Source organism: Pistacia vera, unplaced genomic scaffold (assembly GCF_008641045.1).
Source record: "Pistacia vera cultivar Batoury unplaced genomic scaffold, PisVer_v2 Contig486, whole genome shotgun sequence".
Lineage (NCBI taxonomy): Eukaryota > Viridiplantae > Streptophyta > Magnoliopsida > Sapindales > Anacardiaceae > Pistacia > Pistacia vera.
In genome coordinates this window covers 61,007-79,965 of record NW_022196319.1, presented here as the reverse complement: position 1 = coordinate 79,965, position 18,959 = coordinate 61,007, and the positions used below count along the sequence as shown (strand labels likewise).

General features: G+C 36.3%; 3 protein-coding genes across 3 annotated transcripts; 2 read left to right on the top strand and 1 right to left on the bottom strand.

Moving 5' to 3' along the window:
* The first annotated feature begins 1,199 nt into the window (after nucleotides 1–1,199).
* Nucleotides 1,200–4,610, top strand: LOC116146991 (oxalate--CoA ligase-like). The gene is made up of 4 exons (XM_031432416.1): nucleotides 1,200–1,514; nucleotides 2,013–3,060; nucleotides 3,172–3,275; nucleotides 4,208–4,610. Exons 1-4 carry the CDS (start codon nucleotides 1,314–1,316, stop codon nucleotides 4,424–4,426), a joined length of 1,572 nt encoding a protein of 523 aa, XP_031288276.1. The 5' UTR covers nucleotides 1,200–1,313; the 3' UTR covers nucleotides 4,427–4,610.
* A 344-nt stretch (nucleotides 4,611–4,954) lies between these two features.
* Nucleotides 4,955–8,004, bottom strand: LOC116146976 (tubulin beta-1 chain). Its single transcript, XM_031432399.1, has 3 exons — nucleotides 7,548–8,004; nucleotides 6,731–7,000; nucleotides 4,955–5,997 (listed from the first exon to the last, which is right to left on the bottom strand). The coding sequence occupies exons 1-3, from the start codon at nucleotides 7,939–7,941 to the stop codon at nucleotides 5,318–5,320; spliced, it is 1,344 nt and encodes a 447-aa protein (XP_031288259.1). The 5' UTR covers nucleotides 7,942–8,004; the 3' UTR covers nucleotides 4,955–5,317.
* Nucleotides 8,005–13,191: 5,187 nt separating this feature from the next.
* On the top strand, nucleotides 13,192–18,527 carry LOC116146965. The gene is made up of 8 exons (XM_031432389.1): nucleotides 13,192–13,494; nucleotides 13,589–13,730; nucleotides 14,836–14,972; nucleotides 15,445–15,538; nucleotides 15,635–15,816; nucleotides 16,699–16,716; nucleotides 17,887–18,146; nucleotides 18,236–18,527. Exons 1-8 carry the CDS (start codon nucleotides 13,192–13,194, stop codon nucleotides 18,384–18,386), a joined length of 1,287 nt encoding a protein of 428 aa, XP_031288249.1. The 3' UTR covers nucleotides 18,387–18,527.
* The last annotated feature ends 432 nt before the right edge of the window (nucleotides 18,528–18,959 follow it).

The window sequence follows — 18,959 nt, the reverse complement described above, 5'->3', positions numbered from 1 at the left end:
CCTAATTTGTTTTTCTTTATATCAGAATTTGTACACTTATAAAATTAAGTTATAAGAAAGCAAATGACAAATCACTGTCTGGGATTTGGGGGTGATTATAATAAAGAAGAGGTGGCAACAATGCCAAGTGCCTACCATTTATTGCTGTCATCGTTAATCTCATGATTGACGTAAAGCTTGTCGACCTCCTCCTACTTTTAGTTGAGCATGAAGCTTATCAGCTCACCACAAACAAGTTTCCGCTGTCGGCAGCCTCGCTTTTTATTGGGAAGAGAATGAACCTCACCCAAATCATTTTTCTTTGTCATCTTCTTCTTTTTGGCGGCTACCGGGGAAACGCTGTGCTCTTAGTAGTGCATTTACAATTTCCAAAGTTGATGGGTTGAAATTTCAAATTTAGAATAATGCTTAAAATAAATAGCATGAATTGATAATTAATGTGCATTACTAAATTGGGGATGGGTTTATAATTTTAAGTGTATTTTGTGATTTCAAAAACTATAAGGGTTTTATTAAAATTTAATACACTTATACGAGAATTCCCTAAAATGTCCTGCAGGCTTCTTAATTTGGGGTAGAAGAACCAAAATTGAGTGGGTGTATGTGTTGGTGCTTCTATAAGCTTCCTATCATCTACTCAGAAATAGACCCTTCAATTTATAATACGATGTGGCCACAGCATTCCGTTGCAAAACGTGCTATTATTATTTAAAAATACATGGTCGTCCACATCATCAAACATGGCACCAACAGTTGTCATAGACTTAGAGACACGTGTAAGAATCCTGAAGTACAAGCCACCAAATCTCATCACCGATCAACCTCATTTCACCACTCCACGATCCCCACCTCCCTAAACTTGATACACATATTTTTTTTTTTTTTATTCTATTGGAGTATTTCTCGAATATTTCTTTTTGACCATCAGTTATGGATACACCATTTTATATATTTTTTTAAATCAATATCTTAAGTCGGGTAGAAAATTGTTTAATCATGAGAATTTTAATAATTATCAATCCAAGTTTAATAAACAAAATTTTGAAATTAGAAAGCTATACACCTTTCGCGGCCTCTATAAGAATTGCCACGTGGCTAACCTACCCCAGCCCAAAGTCTTGCCAACTCCCCACACATATAACGTCATCGTCTCTGCCAAATTCGCTAGCCCAAATCGGTCTTTCTCTCACTACCTGTCGGTGCCTCTTTATCTCTCGATCTTCTGCTTTATTTATTATTTGATTTGTAACCAAAAAGAAAAGATATATTCTTTCGCTATATTCATAAATTAAATACAAAAAGAAAAAAGGAGAATGGAAAGCGTTACAGTGAGTGGATTGTTTAAGCAGGCGGCTGAAAATTTTCCTTCACGGAGAGCTGTGTCGGTCTCTGGTAAGTTTGATTTGACGTATTCTCGCCTTCATGAACTTGTTGAACGTGCCGCTACTCGTCTTGTTGCGTCAGGGATTAACGCTGGCGATGTCGTTGCATTCACCTTTCCAAACACAGTCGAGGTTTGCTTTTTCTTTTTACTAAAAAATTTTGTTTATTTTTATTTTTTGAAGTCTTTTTGGTTGATTTAATTCGTGAAAAGCAAGATATATATACCTGTTTCTTTCCTTTTTCATATAGGATTATAAAAATAAACCAGAAATTCAATACGTTCAATTGTAGAAATATTTATATGTTTTCATCAATTCTGTGAATATTAATTTTAGAAAATAATAAATAAATTATACAATTTCATTGGTGTTAATTCTCTATCTTTGAAGTAATAAAGATTGTTATTTTTACAATCAAACTTGTTGTAACAAACAATCTTCATATCTTGAAAATGTCAAAGTTGCGTGACTTGTGAAGTGATCTCTAGAGATGTTAACCTCCGTAGTTCATGACAGCCATTTACGAAGGCGGCTTTCAAACCAAATTTAACATTGATATTTCAAAATAATGTAAGTTTATAATTATATTTGATAACCTGAAATAATGAACTGCAATTTTTGTGTTTACAGATGGTAATAATGCTTTTGGCCGTAATCCGAGCACGTGCCACCGCCGTGCCGCTCAACCCAGCGTACACACCAGACGAGTTCGAGTTTTACCTATCAGACTCAGAAGCAAAGCTTTTATTTACCCCGATTCAAGGAAATGCTCAAGCTCAAGCCGCGGCTTCCAAGCTCAAAATTCATCAAGCCACGGCTCATTTCCCTGAACCTGAATCAGAACTCTCTCTCTCACTCCCTCAGTCCGAGTCAAATTCCAACTCAATCGATAAACTCATCAATGAACCATCCGATGACGCAATCTTCCTCCACACTTCAGGCACCACGAGCCACCCCAAAGGGGTCCCGTTAACTCAGCTCAATTTAGCTTCCTCCATGCAAAACATCATATCGGTTTACAAACTCACTGAATCAGACTCTACCGTACTAGTACTCCCGCTTTTTCATGTTCATGGCTTGATGGCCGGCTTATTGAGCTCTCTTGGAGCGGGAGCCGCCGTGACTCTTCCAGCCGCTGGGAGGTTCTCGGCTTCAACATTTTGGAAAGACATGGTCAAATATAATGCCACGTGGTACACTGCGGTCCCCACCATACACCAGATCATATTAGACCGGCATATGAATAACCCCGAACCCGTTTACCCGAAGCTCCGATTTATTCGGAGCTGCAGCGCCTCACTGCCGCCAAGTGTATTTACTCAGCTTGAAGAAACATTTGGTGCTCCGGTTTTAGAAGCATATGCAATGACTGAGGCGAGCCATTTAATGGCATCCAATCCATTACCAGAAGACGGTCCCCATAAGCCCGGATCGGTGGGTCGACCCGTGGGACAAGAAATGGCGATTTTGGATGAAAATGGTGTACCTCAAAAGGCAGAAGTGCATGGTGAAGTGTGTATTAAGGGATCAAACGTAACTAAAGGTTATAAAAATAACCCTGAGGCTAATCGGTCTGCCTTTCAATACGGGTGGTTTCACACAGGTGATATAGGGTATTTCGATTCGGATGGATATTTGCATCTCGTGGGTCGGATCAAGGAGCTCATCAACCGTGGAGGTAATTATTTAATCTTTAAAATGATATAATTCTTATTTTTCAAATATATATTAAAAAAACATGCAATATTTGGAAATTGACCTTTTTGATTGTGGTAATACTGAATTTCAGGGGAGAAAATATCACCAATTGAAGTGGATGCAGTCCTGATAACCCATCCTGACATTGCGCAAGCTGTTGCTTTTGGAGTCCCTGATGACAAATATGGTGAAGAGGTAAGAACAAGAAACTTGATTTTGTCCACAAATATTGATTTTACAAGTAATGTCCAGAGAAGTCCATTCACGTTCCACCCGTGTGTTGATGAGTCAACAAAAGTATAGTAACTTGGATCAATGTGATTTTTCTTTTTTTAAGTGCTGATTAAAACACAAAGAAAGGGATATATAACTAAAACTTTGAAGAATCCTATCACACGTAATTGTGGTTTAAGCAAAAGGAGAAACTTGTTGGTGTGTTTGTTTTATTATTTTGAATAATATTTTTGAAATATTATTGATAAGTAGAATTGGATGATTATTATGAGGTAAAATTTAAAAATTAACAAAAAAAAAATCCCTAGGTTTGCAAATTTAACTTAACACCCCAATATATAAAAATTTTATAAAATAACAAAAACATCTCCACCACACACAGTTGCCAAATTTCGGTCATCACCGTCAGAATCTAGCGTTACGGCGCACGATCGGTTGGATTTAGTCGATCGTGCATCGAAATGGCTTTTTTCTAGTCAGATTCACCATGAATTTAGCCGGAAAATGTCAGATCTTGGGTGATCAACGACGGCCAAAGATATGGTCGTTGTTGAAGACCAACTACAGTAAAAGATCTGGCCTTTTTCGGTCAAATGATAGATCGGCACATTGCTAGCCAGATCTAGCTGGTAATGCGTCATTATACCAGATTTCAGTCACCTTTCAGCGGTGGTGGTTGGAATTTGACAAATATAGGTGGGTAGAGGTGTTTTTATCAATTTCTAAACTTTTTTTCTAAGGAGTGTTTAGTTAAATTAATAAACTTATGGGGTTTAAAAAATTGAATAAAATATAATTGTATTTTCAAAATAGAAAAATAAATGTGTATTTTGGAAATAGTATTAACAGGATTGAGAAAAAATATTTATGGTTTATATTTTTGTCTCCAACAGATCAACTGCGCCGTCATTCCTCGACAAGGAACAAAGATTGATGAAGAGGAGGTGCTGAGGTTTTGCAAGAAAAATCTTGCATCTTTTAAGGTACCCAAGAGAGTTTTCATCACAAATTCTTTCCCAAAGACTGCCAGTGGAAAGATTCAACGTCGAATTCTGGCAGAACACTACATTTCTCAAATCTCAACTGCTAAAGTTCCCAAGTTTGGAGCTTAAGAGGGAACCACTCCCCAATCCCATTAGTACTTCAAGTATGTAAATAGCATATAAGATCCCGTTGTTGATGTCAAAGTGTTATATTTTTCTATTTTTATGCACTTCGATGGTGAAAAGGATTGTATAATTATATTTTTTAGTTCTTATATAGTTGGATGGTTTTCATAAATAATACATGATTATTAAAGTTAGAATTATTCTTCGAGCCTTCGTTTTACCGAATACAATGCATAATCCATGTTTCAATCAGGAAAAACCTAAATTGTTAAGTAATTGAAGCCCAATCCAATTGAAAAATAAAATGAGAATTGTTTCCCAGTGTACAGAAATGAAACTACGATTCTCGATATATGTATAACACGAGAAGCAGCGCAAGCAAACACAATAATTTGAACCAGACATCTTCGTATTTTGAATTATTGAACAGTTTATAGTGTTCCAACACAATTCCGTCATGCTACTCATGAGGTGATTCAGTTCCAAGAACCAAAAGGTCCAAAACAGTTGAACAAGTTGTGCTCAACCGAATTAAGATAGAAGATTAAAATGGGAATATAGCAAGAGCGATTGCCAAAACTCCAGTGCCCAGAAGAACCAAAGGCAATGTAGCGACAGCTACAGAATCGAACCATAGCATATATGCAAGCATAGGAATTGACTCTAAATATAAAACAGAGGTCTACTAATAGCCACTTACTAACACTACCAAAAGTGAGTATGTTCTCTATAACCCAACGCCCTATAAACTACAACACCAGAACCAAACAAAAAAACACACCACATAACAATCAAAACACCCAAATAAGGTATTCAGGTACAAAAAAGAAACATCAAGTTCTCAACATAAATGCAGTAAACTGAACATCCAGACACTAAACCCAGACAACACTATCAATCCTCCTCTTGAACTTCCTCCTCATCTTCATATTCATAGCCTTCCTCATCTGCAGTTGCATCTTGATACTGTTGGTACTCAGAAACCAAATCGTTCATGTTGCTCTCAGCCTCAGTAAACTCCATTTCATCCATTCCCTCTCCTGTGTACCAATGCAAGAAAGCTTTCCTGCGGAACATGGCTGTGAACTGCTCACTCACCCTCCTAAACATTTCCTGAATCGATGTGGAGTTTCCAATAAATGTTGAAGCCATTTTAAGACCAGTTGGGGGGATATCACAAACGGTAGACTTCACATTGTTGGGGATCCACTCAACAAAGTAGGATGAGTTCTTGTTCTGTACATTAATCATCTGTTCATCAACTTCCTTGGTGCTCATCTTGCCACGGAACATGGCTGAGGCAGTCAAATACCGACCATGGCGTGGATCAGCAGCACACATCATATTCTTGGCATCCCACATTTGTTGAGTGAGCTCAGGAACAGTGAGGGCCCTGTATTGCTGTGATCCACGAGATGTAAGTGGAGCAAACCCCACCATGAAGAAATGCAGGCGGGGGAATGGAATAAGATTAACTGCAAGCTTGCGGAGATCAGAGTTGAGTTGACCCGGGAAGCGAAGGCAGCAAGTCACTCCACTCATGGTGGCAGAAATAAGGTGATTCAAGTCTCCAACTGGATTTAAACAGAAACAATTGTCAGATCTGATGATTCTTCAAACATAGCATTGATTGCAAACAAGAAATTGAAAAACAAAGATAACTATGATCTATATAGAACCATTTTACCATCTCCCTCAACCCTTAAAAGAATGTTCCTTCAAAATCATTAGAAGTTACAACTACAACAGCAAGGACACAGCATAAAATAGACATGTAAATCATTCAATATTAGCATTCACAAGCAAAAAATCTCTCCAATTCTCTTTTACAATCAACTAGTCAGCTAAAAAAAATAAATGTGTTAGCCTACTACTACCATTTATTTGGATTTATTTAACTTTGCGGGTCAACTTACTGAATTCCCAAGTCAGGATTCAAGTATTCTACAAGTGGGACAACAAACTGAACTATTTGCTAATGGCATGTTCTGACACAATATATGCAGATTCAAAAATAGAAACAAAGAGATCTATTCACCACATCATGAAGCACCCATCTGACTTCTGGCTGCTCTTGAACACAAACCTTTTCCAAATCATCACAGGTAACAAGATCAAATAATGAACATTTGACAACAAACACAAAATAGATATCATCATCTCACTTGCTAATGCAAGGCCACATATCAAACATAAACAATAAATTGAACCTGCATAACTTGCCAAACAATTATACCATCCACAATATATAATTACTAAAATAATGAAGCACTTCAAACTGTAACTGAAAAGGTAATATTAACTTACAGCTTGGAGTAGTGAGCTTCAAGGTTCTGAAGCAAATATCATAGAGAGCTTCATTGTCCAAAACCATACACTCATCTGCATTTTCAACCAGCTGGTGAACAGAAAGTGTGGCATTGTAAGGTTCGACAACAGTATCAGACACCTTTGGAGATGGAAACACGGAGAAAGTAAGCATCATCCTATCTGGATACTCTTCTCTGATCTTTGAAATCAAAAGTGTTCCCATACCAGAACCAGTACCACCTCCCAAAGAGTGGCATACTTGGAAACCTGAAATCACAAATCAACAAAACCCTTAGCACTTGACACACAAATAATGACAGAATGTTCCATTGAAGCACAAGCAAATTAAAATCAACGCAATTACACAATCAGTTCACTCCGTGTGCACAATCTTACCATATTAAAGCCAATTATGCACAATTGCTGAACTTACTAATAATATGAAATTCAATCGTCTATTTTTTTTCTTCTAGGATTGTTGGTATAGTTTCAATATCCCCCCAAAAAAAAAAAAAAATCCAATAATTCATGAACTGCATCCGAACAGAACCTAAACCAGATAGATCTGTAACACCAGCTATGCAAAGTACTAAAACCAAAATATATGTTTCTTAACCCCACTGAGTTGACTCGGATCCTGCGTTTACCATAACTTCAAACAAAAGTTCAAAAGCAAAAACAAGTAAATAAAAACAAATGCGCTGGAAATATGACTAAGTGAAAGAAACACACAATCAACAGAAGATCGCAAAACATTTTCAAAATCAACTTCTTCAAAACTAAAAGATGCTGAAAATAGTTGACTAAAACAAACCTTGCAAGCAGTCACAGTTCTCAGCCTCTTTCCTGACAACATCGAGGACGGAGTCGATCAACTCAGCTCCTTCGGTGTAGTGTCCCTTGGCCCAGTTATTTCCGGCACCGGACTGTCCAAACACGAAGTTATCAGGCCTAAAAATCTGACCATACGGCCCAGATCTGACACTGTCCATGGTTCCGGGCTCCAGATCCATAAGCACGGCCCGAGGAACAAACCGTCCACAACTCGCCTCATTGTAGTACACGTTCACTCTCTCAAGCTGCAGATCGTTGTCACCGCCGTACCTCCCCGTCGAGTCGATCCCGTGCTCGGCGCACACCACCTCCCAGAACTTAGCTCCGATCTGGTTGCCACATTGGCCTCCTTGTATGTGAAGAATCTCACGCATTTTCAGAGAGTGAGTTCGAGACTGATATTATTTTTCTCTTTGGGGTGCAGAAATGAGACTGAAACCAGAGTGCGAGACTGAGACTAGGGGCAGAAAAGAGGAGATATATATAGGAGGGATTTAACGGAGTGATGTTTCGCCGTTAGATAGGGCGAGATTTGACGGGGATTGTACGGAAGCGTTAGATTTAAGGGGGAATTTTGAATTTTGAAATTTTCAGAAAACTGGAAAACATATATTTGGTATTTGTTTCTGGAAGACCACGCGAGTATATGAGAAGGAGCAGTACACGCGCTTGTGGCATGTGGAGAAGAAAGAAAAGGCTGGTGGATAGGGTTGTGTTGTGTCTGTTACCTTGCACATGCAGAGTACAAAGCGGCCACGTGATTGGGAAGAGTGTCATGTGCCTAGCACTTTCAGAAAAATCTAAAAGTAAACAATTTTATTGGTTAAATAAATAATTTATCAACAAACATATGGTCAAAATTTTCTAGAGAGTCAAATAATTCGACAATTTTTTTTCTTTAAAATATTAGAAATTAATTAAAAAAATCAATTTTATTGAAAAGAAAATATCTGGGAACAGATTTAAAAATGAAGCTTATAACTGGCCGAAAAGGGGACAGTTTTGTTTGTTAAGAAAGGGATGAAATAGAAGTGGATTTTGTGTGTTGGTCCCTGTTGATAAAGCTATGGGAAAATCATGATTCGTACCAAACGTGAGGGTTACTTGAAGTGACAATAGTGAAGTATAGAAATGGCCCCATATGATATGGGAAAGCAGGAGAAGAAAAGGGATTGAATGGACAAAATTAGAAGCAATGTATTAATCAAAACTGACAACAAAGTGAGAGCAGATGTGCCCCAACCCTTGGTTACCAAGCTAAGTATCTCCCCCTTTTTAATCATGTTCATGCCCTTCCTTCCAATCCAAACCCACTCCATATGATTGATATGTGCACAATCAGATATTTAATGTTATTTATTTGTAGTTCAATATTACAAGTCGTCATTAGTTTTAATAATCATTATTCAACATTACACATATATTTGTGATGTGTTAGGTACAAACCATGGTTTACACCACATTTTTTATTTTTTATAAAGCAATGTAAGCAAACAAATAATTTAGGCATTTGACAAATTTTTTTTTTAGGTGTTTGAGACATCTAGACCCATATTTGTAGTGATGGCAATGGGTCAGGTCGGGACTGAGTACCCCTTGGCTTAGGCCCGGGCCCGTGTATAACATGTAAAACTCAAGCCTGGCCTTACGAGTTTTTTGTAACCTCAAGCCCGCCCATTTTTATAATGTGAATTTTTAAATATTAATAAATTTTAATTTTTTTTTTTTTAATTCTAGAAATAGTTTTTAAATATTAATTTATTTTTGAATACTCACCAAATATATAAATAACATTCCACAAAGTGCATCCATCCATCCATATAGGGTTTGGGAAACATGAGTAAATATATATAGGATAATCTTGTAATTAAATATATAATATAAGGGTAATTTAGTAAAATTAATACTAAAATTGTCAGGCCAGGCCTGAAGACATACCCAGGCCCAACCCTACTCGAAGCGGGGCCTTAAAATTAGGCCCAGGCCCAAGCCCAAGCCCGAGAACATAGGGTAAAGCCCGGTCTTTTCGGGTCAGGTACCCAGAAATATTGAACCCTTTGCCATCTCTACATATTTGAGACTATCTAATCCTCAAGGCTAGAAACACCCTACTAAATCTAATGGACCAAGATAATTGCATAAATATAGTACTTTTTCCTGCGACTCAAACACAATACCCTCTGGGTATAGCTAACCCTAGTGGCTAAAGTATTTGTCATTTGACCACAAGGGGAGAGGTGCATTTTGCTAACAATAAGAATGTAATTTTTATCCATTTGACTTATGGTCGGATGACAAGACTCTGAGTTACTTAAAAGTCTTGTGTTTGAATCACACAAAGTAATCACCTACCATATTTTTAACTTGCCTGTCGATTAGGTAATTTACCTGTTCATTAGGTCGGGATTAGTTGAGGTGTGCGTTAGTTAGTCCAGACACCCTGGTTACCAAAAATAAATAGATTTTTCTAAAATAATAAGAAATACTCTTAGGAGGCATTTGGTTGGGGGTAATGTGGGCTTATTGGGGTTATTTCATCTTATATTACTTGATTATTACGTTTGGTTGTCAAGTAATATAAGATTCCGATAATCTTTAAATACCAATAGTAGTTACTGTTGATAATATTGGAAGTAATCTGATTACCTCCATTTTCTTAGGTATTGTAAGATTACTAGTGTAATCTTTTTTTGTTACAATTATATCCCTTATTGATAAAATTTTAGGACAATAATGCCCTTATTTTAAAATTTATTTACATGAATGTTGTTTTTACTATTTCACCCCAATTAATTAACTTTTTGGACAAAATTACCCTTGAATTCAAAACAAATTGCAGCCCACCTAAGCCACCACCCGCACCCACCTACTGCCGACAATGACCACCGCGGCCAGCCGACGCCGTCGGAAAGGCGCACGAAGGGCCAAAAATTCCCGTCGTGAGCCAATATGACCATTTTCGCCCAGATTGATTGTCGAAAATGGCCATAAGGCGTACGGAGGCCATTTCCTACCTTCCGTTCATCGTTAGGCTGCTGGCAGTGGTTGGGTTGTGGGGTTGCTTTGTTGATTTTTCAAACTTTTATTATGGGGTTATTTTTGCTCAATTTTTAAATGTAAAGGGGTTATAATAATCAATATTAAAAAATAATATTTAATTATAGGACAATTCAGTAATTTAAATAATATACCCACCAATTTATTCCTCCAAACCAAACATATTAATAAAACATACCCACTAATTTATTCTAACTAACCAAACACATTTTTCTAAAGATTCCCAGTAATCTTCAGGGGGCGTTTGGTTGGAGGTAATAAAAGAGTATTAGGGTTATGTCATCTTATATTACTTGATTACTATGTTTAGTTGTCAAGTAATATAAGATTCCGGTAATCTTATATTATCAATAGTTGTTACTATTAGTAATATTGGAAGTAATCTAATTACCTCAATTTTCTTTGATATTGTAAGATTACTAAGGTAATCTTATTTTTGTTACAATTCTATCCCTTATTAATAAAAATTTTGGACAATAATACCCCTATTTTAAAATAAATTTACATTAATATACCATTTCAATTTTACCCTTGTTTAATTAAAATTTTGGACAACAATGTCCTTATATTTAAAACAAATTACAGACCACCACTATCACCCAACCACCACCACCGACAGCGGGGTAACCACCACAGACCGCCACCAGAGTCCCTTAAAAAGGCCAAGATTCTGCGGGAGGCTTCGATATGGTCGTTTCTAGCCAGATCTGGCAATTTTCGGCCATCAATATGGCTAGAAACGACCATATCGGAGCCTCGTGGTCACGATGAGCTATTCACGGCAACTTTCGGAGACTTCCGGCGGTGGTTTGCAGTGGTAGCAAGGGGTGGGGGTGATTTCGTCATAAATTAAAGTTTTATATAAGCGGGGTGTTTTAGCTAAATCTGAAATATTGAGGGTTAAAAAAGTTATTCAAAAATTAATAATAAAAATAATATTATATTAATATTTAAAGAGGGACAATTTAGTAATTTAAAAAATATACCCACCAATTTATTCCCCTAACCAAACATATTAATATACCATACCCAACAACTAACCAAACACATTTTCTTAAATGTTTCCAATAATCTTAAAGGTAATATAAGATTTCAATAATCCAACATTTCCTGAACCAAACGCCCCCTCAAGGTAACCTAACTTTCCAGTAATCCAACATTCCTTGAACCAAACTTATCCTTAAAAATAAATTATGAAACATTAAGGCAGCGTTTGGTTCAGAGAATGTTATATTATTGAGGAATATTGTATTACTGGAAAGATAGATTACTAGGGAATCTTTAGAGAAATGTGTTTGGTCAGTTGGAATAAATTGATGGGTATATTATTATTTTTTAAATTATTTTTTTAACCCCCCTATATTTGAAATTTTACCAAAACACTCCAACCATATACAACTTTAATTTGTAGCAAAATCACCCCAAGCCACCGCCTGCAGCCACCACCACCACCACCACCGGAAGCTACTGTAATGGCGCATGACCAGCCGGATTTGGCTGGTCGTATGCCGATCAGGCCTAATCTAACCAGATCTGGCCGTGAATATGGTCGTTTCACGGCTAGATCTGGCCGTTAATATGGCCATTTCACGGCCAAAGATGTGGCCGTGAAACGACCAGATCTAGTCATTTCCGACCATGGATCACAAATCCATGGTTGGAAATGTCCTTATCGGCACACGACCGGCAAGATCATGCCGGTCTTGTGCCGATATGAAGACTTTCGCCGGTGGCCAGCGGTGGTGGCTAGCGGCCGGTGGTGGTCTTGGATGATTGGGGGTATTTTGTTAACTTTTAAACTTTTTTTGTGGCGGAGGTGTTTTAGCTAAGTTCTCAAATGTAGGGGGTCTGGGTAATTGTTATTTGGTAGATATATGAGAGCAAATGTGTCCGGAATGATAAAATATTAAGGACAAAATAGGGTAACAATTATGATTACCCCGGTAATCTAACATTAACATCCCCTGGGAAGGTAATATAATTACCCTCAATATTACCAATAGTAACCACTATTTGTAATAAAATATTACTGTAATATTATATTACTTGACAACCAAACGAGAGAATCTTGAAAATTAAACAAAGATTATAGGATTTATCTTATCTCACCTTGAACCGAACGCACCCTAAATAAATTATGATTCAACATTCCCAGTAATCTAATATTCCCTTAATCAAATGCCCCCTCAAGATAATCTAACTTTTCAGTAATCCAACATTCCCTTAATCAAATGCCCCCTCAAGATAATCTAACTTTCTAATAATTCAACATTCATTGAACCAAGCGCACCCTTCAAAATAAATTACGAAACATTAAGTAAATTATGATTTTAATGCTTAAATCAATACTTGGAAGTCAATTGTGAGGCTTCTATTTGACTCAATTCCATCTCGCCAATGAAACTCTGACACATAGCAGATTCCAGTAGTTATCACCGTAGGAGAACTATTGACTCATCCGTGAACCCTTTCCTCTCGCATTGCATAGCCTCCAAAACCCTCTCTGCTCCAGCTTAAACCCTTGAATATCCAAGTCTATTCAGTTCTCATTCACAGTTTTAGCCAAGATGGTCAGCGAAAGACAGAAACTAGCTCGCAAGCGATACAAAGAAGAGCACCCAGAGTTGTTCCCAAAGCCAGAGCCGACGGCCCCGAAAGACCCGGACAAGAAGAAAAAAAAGAAGACCTTCAAGCGCAAAAAATCAGAGTCTAAACAACCCAGGGACCCAAATAAACCCATTAAAAAGAGTTTCAAAAAACACCCACTTAGAGTCCCTGGCATGAAGCCTGGGGAGAGCTGCTACATTTGTAAAGCCAAAAACCATATAGCCAAACATTGCCCTGAGAAAGCTCAGTGGGAAAAAAATAAGGTTTGATAATTTTTTTTTTTTAATTGAAAAATTGACTCTGTTCATATTTTATACGTGGGTTTGGAGTTAATTGATTTTGTATGGTGTTTTGCAGATATGTTTGCTTTGTAGGCACCGTGGACATAGTCTAAAGAATTGTCCTTCTAAGAGTGAAGAGACTGAGAGCAAGAAGATGTGTTATAATTGCGGCAAAACTGGGCATTCACTTGCACAATGTCCCCAACCACTTCAAGATGGTAATTGTTCTTTTAATTAATTTAGGATACTGAAAATTGGTTAATTATGTGTTTGGATAATATTTTTCATTGAAATTTTGATATACTTGGTTTTTTAATTTTCTGTAGTTAGTTTGTATAGTGACCTCAATTCAGTTGATTGCTTGATGGTGAATGATACATGACATTGCATCTTATAAATACTACATTTGATTTTATTTATTTAGAGAATTCATTAAAAAAGAAAAAAAAAAAAAATCATATTTTGGAGTATGTTGGTACATTAATCTTCACAAGATAGGTGTTGTTCATAACCATTACAGGTTATGATTAATAGTCGATTCTTTATCAATTTCAATTGTCATGGACTGTTGAAAACTATGAAAAAATTTTGGGGTTTGGAATTTTCAATCTATTGACATATACTATCACTAGGAGTTGGCTGCAGCAAATAATTTAGAGAGCTTTTTTAATTAAGTTGTTTTTACTATTTGTCTTAAATATTTTGTCAGACATAATCTCATTTCAGCCTGTAGTTTCTAAAAGTATATATGAGATTGAACACCCTTGAAGTTTAGGATTGTGCATGATAAGCTATTTCTATCTAGCAATAGTATACAAATAAAATGCTCTGTAATTAGTGGTGGATTTCAGTTTAGAGATAAATGAGGTTAGAGTTTTGAAGAATGCCTCATATAATATGGCAATTTCAATCATATGTATGCAAGGGGGACATTTCAGAGTAGTCTAGGTCAGGGCTTTGAAGAATAATTATTTGATCATTTTGGTAAAGGGAGATTCTCCCTCTTTTTCTCTTATTCTATATCAAACAATCTTACGGACATTTTTCTCAAGTCTCAACGTACAAAGTTTAGGGAAAGGTTTACCTAGGGGAAAAATAAGGGGAAAAAAATAAGAGTTTGCCATTTATATGGTACACTTTGTAGCAGAATCACACTCTTAATGTTTGACTTTCATGATTGTGTATTTGTAATCAAATGTGAAAAATATGGGACAACTTATGCATGTCCAAAGGAGATCTGAACTTATCTAATGGCATACTTGAATTTGGGGTTTTTATCATTTTTTTTCCCACGGAACATGATGAGCCTCTTGGGTAATGTAGGTGGAACAAAATTTGCCAGTTGCTTTATCTGTAAAGAACAAGGACATCTAAGCAAGAACTGCCCTCAAAATACGCACGGAATCTACCCAAAGGTAAGTTATGACTATTTCCATATCTTTGTTTCATTCAGAAGAGGGGCCATACTCTGATACACAAACCTAAGTTTCTGGCTGCTTCATGCGAGTATGCAGGGGTTGGTTCTTGAGAATGGCCACTTTATTTTAAATGCTGGATGCTAGGACTGTATCTAGGCCATTTCCTTAAAGACCATGCTTAAGTGAGACCCTCTCTGGTAACCCATATGCTTGGTTAAATGGCATGACTTTTGGTTTGCAACCAAGATATCATGGGTTCAAATTCCCATGTGGCTACCTACTTTGAATATTATAACCATTGCTTCCTGACTACCGATGGTTGTAGTATCAAATAGTCCCTAGTTTCAAACTTGGTACCTAGGGTTATTAAGAAAAAGGAACTCTTGCTGTAAATGGACAATGGGCTCTTCTGTTAGAATGAAGACCACCATATCTTTTTTGTTAAATGGGTTGGGACATTCTAACATTCCTTTCATGTCGGGTCTGACACATTTTTATTTTGGCTTTTTCTTAGGGTGGTTGTTGTAAGATATGTGGTGGTGTAACACATTTGGCAAAAGATTGTCCTAATAAAGGCAACAGAAGTTCTGCCCCTACAAGAATAGAAGGTAACATGTTTCAAGTGTCTCATTGCTATAGCTCAATTTTACCCTAATAATGTTGATGCTAATGATACACATATATGTATGATCTCTTCATTTCAGCGTTTGAAGATATGCCAAGGGGACAGGTGACCAAATTTGTTAGTGGTGATGATCTTGATGGCGACTTTGTGATAGAAGAAACTTCTAGTGGTAACAAAGACAAGTCTGCATCAAAAGTTGGTCCTGTATCTGATTCTAAAGATGGTAATGTAAAGTCAAAGAAGAAACAAGGAACCAAAGTGGTAAATTTTGTAGGATGAAAACTGTCTTGTGATGATTTCATGAACCTGTGTTGTAATATGCACTAAGAGGTAATGTAAAATCAAAGAGGAAAACAAGTCTCTATGGTGGTCAAAATTTTGTAAGATAAGAACTGTCTTGTGACGAAGATTATGAGTTTTTCTTTTATATACGCCAAGAGATGATAGCTATTTTTCAGAGTACCTTGGACACTTGAATTCCTTTTTTCCCCAAAGTAACTTGATCATCTTTTCCTGCCATCAATTGTCTCACTTGGAATCAATTTATTAATATCTCTACAATTTTAGCGTTCTGTCCTTTGTTTTAGTTGTGAATTTTGCTGATGTTAATTTTTTCATCAAGTGACATTGGGTACTAATATTTGTTGCACTTTATTGGCCTGAAGTTTATGATAAGCCTATCCTGTTTCAATCACAGATTATATGTTCAGTTAATACTAATTATTGTACACTGTCTCAAATTATTTAGATGTGGCATGAGTAATATTAGGCTTGGTTAGGAAATCAGTTCCTTTTTCAGGAAATAGTTTTGGTGACAAAAATAAATAACCAAAAGCAAAGGAAGATGGCCATTGAATTAATCTTAACGTGGCAACATCTATATGTATAGACTTTCTGCTTTGATGCATATATATATATATATAACATGAAATGGTTAGAAGATTATGAGCCTTGGAAGCTCAGAGAATTCTCAACCCTTGCTTTCTCCCTCAAATTTCTCTACTTAACCAAACCGCATTCTTCGCACCTATCATGTTTCCCTCAAATTAAGGATCTGTATTCTTCTTCTCTCCTGTTCTTCCTTTTCTCACTTTTATTTTCCTCTCTTCTTCATCATCTTTTCTTTTCTTCATTTCTCATAAGGATCCGACTGACAACATGGTACTTCTTTCTCACTCTGTTCCTTGTTAATTTTTGAATGATATATCTTGTTATGGCTGGCCAACCAATAAAAATGGGAAATGTAATATTAATGAATATTTTTGTAAGTAGAAATAGCTAGATTTCATTGATTTGCAGTTGCATGAGATTCTGTAATATTCAATCGACCACAGTTTCTCTTCGTGGCTTAGCTTGTGGGCATTTCTGCATTTGAAACTCATATAATTTACAAGAGATATTTCAACATTGACAACTTTTTTCTTTTTTCATTAAAATAGAATTTTCATCAGGCAGTAACCCCAGAGTATAAAGATTATTGTGACACTAGTATTTGTCCTCTTTTGATGTTCTTTTTCTAAAAAATTACCAGTGATCAACGTGGTTTTTTCAATATCCTTTCTATTAGTTTCCACTCGTCTTATTTTTGCATTTTTCAGGTTGGAAAATTTGAAAAGTTCTCAAAATATAAAACAGTTTTAAGGCGACTAATAGAACAAATTAATTCTCATCCATAAATATGTAGTGTCCCCAGGATTTCCCACTATTGTATATGTTTATAATAGATGCATTTTTCTACACAATAACCTTTGTAATATACTATAGTAAAGGTGGTCAAGTGTATTTTGGACACGTTTTTTGGTGTTTACAAAAAAGGAATAGGATAAACTTGAACCACCCCTAGGTGGTCAGACGGGACGATAGGGGCTCTTGAATAATATATTCAAGAAGTTTTGAGTTTGATTCTCTTCGGTTGTTAATAAGGACATCCACTAGAAGGTTTATCTGGTCATTAATTTCAGGGTTATAGAAGATTAGTCGAGGTGCGCGCAAGTTGGAGGGATTATGATCAACATTTTCATGTGTTTTACACAAAATTGGAGTCTTTAGATTTCCCTAACATAAAAATCAACTACACCCGTTCTGTAAAGTTTTGTGAAATTACAGTAAAACGAAAACGAAATGTATATAGATAATTGTAGTTTTGTGTTATCATATATCAAATCTTGTTGTCCATGGCATTTCCGTTATTCGAATGCCCTTTCAAAATATCATTCTATAACAAGCTTCTTATGTGTTTTAACTTTGGTGCAAAGTTTGCATCCTGAAATTCATTCTTCATGTATTTATATGTTGTATGGAAATGAAATCATATATATCCAAATGGGTTAGGCGAACGCGGCGTCTGGAATGGCTGTGGATGATGAATGTAAGCTGAAATTTCTGGAACTAAAAGCAAAAAGGAACTACCGATTTATCATCTTCAAGATTGAAAATCAGCAGGTTGTGGTAGAGAAACTCGGTAGCCCTGGTGACACTTACGATGATTTTAGTGCATCTCTTCCTGCTGATGAATGCCGCTATGCCGTCTTTGACTTTGATTTCATTACTAGTGAGAACTGCCAGAAAAGCAAAATTTTCTTCATTGCCTGGTAATGAAATTCCTCCCAATAATTCAATAATTTATCAAAGTGAAGCTGTTACATATATTTACTGAAATAATTTGTTGTTATGTTTGAAGGTCACCTGATTCATCAAAGGTGAGAATGAAAATGGTGTATGCAAGCTCCAAGGACAGATTCAAAAGGGAATTGGATGGGATTCAATTTGAGTTGCAAGCAACGGATCCTAGTGAGATGAGCCTTGACATTGTAAAAGGGCGAGCATTTTAGTGGAATTAAGCTGCCATTTTTCTCTTTCCTTTTTTCCTTAACAATTACGTCTTGAGAGATGTTTTTCATTCTTCTTTCAGAAATTGCTTCTTACATTTTCTTTTGTCTTATGGGTTTTATACTATGTAGTAGTTCAATGTACTATTATGCATACTTTTATCATGTGAAATAGTACATTTCCTTTCCCTTGCCCTGAGTCATTATTTCTTCTGTTATATGAATCATATAGTGCTATTATGGTCCAAAAATTGTGATTATTAAATTAGATGAATCTTCTGTTATACGAAAGGGTTTTGAGATTGAATTATCATCCACCCTTCATGCTTCCAATGATCCAATCTGTTTTGCAGCTTTCAGTTCATGTAATAATCTCCTTAACAGAAACCAAATCTTGAATGATATTGCACTATACAATCTGTTCTGCAGCTTTCAGTTCATGCTCTTTGAGCCACTGAAAAGTGAGCCTCTCTCTTGTTTGCCTTGCTTATAAATACCCATTAGCTCCGAAAACATTCAACAAAAGAGTTCTAAACCTGGATTTTATAAGTTGTATGTAAGAGTTGGAGGGAACTA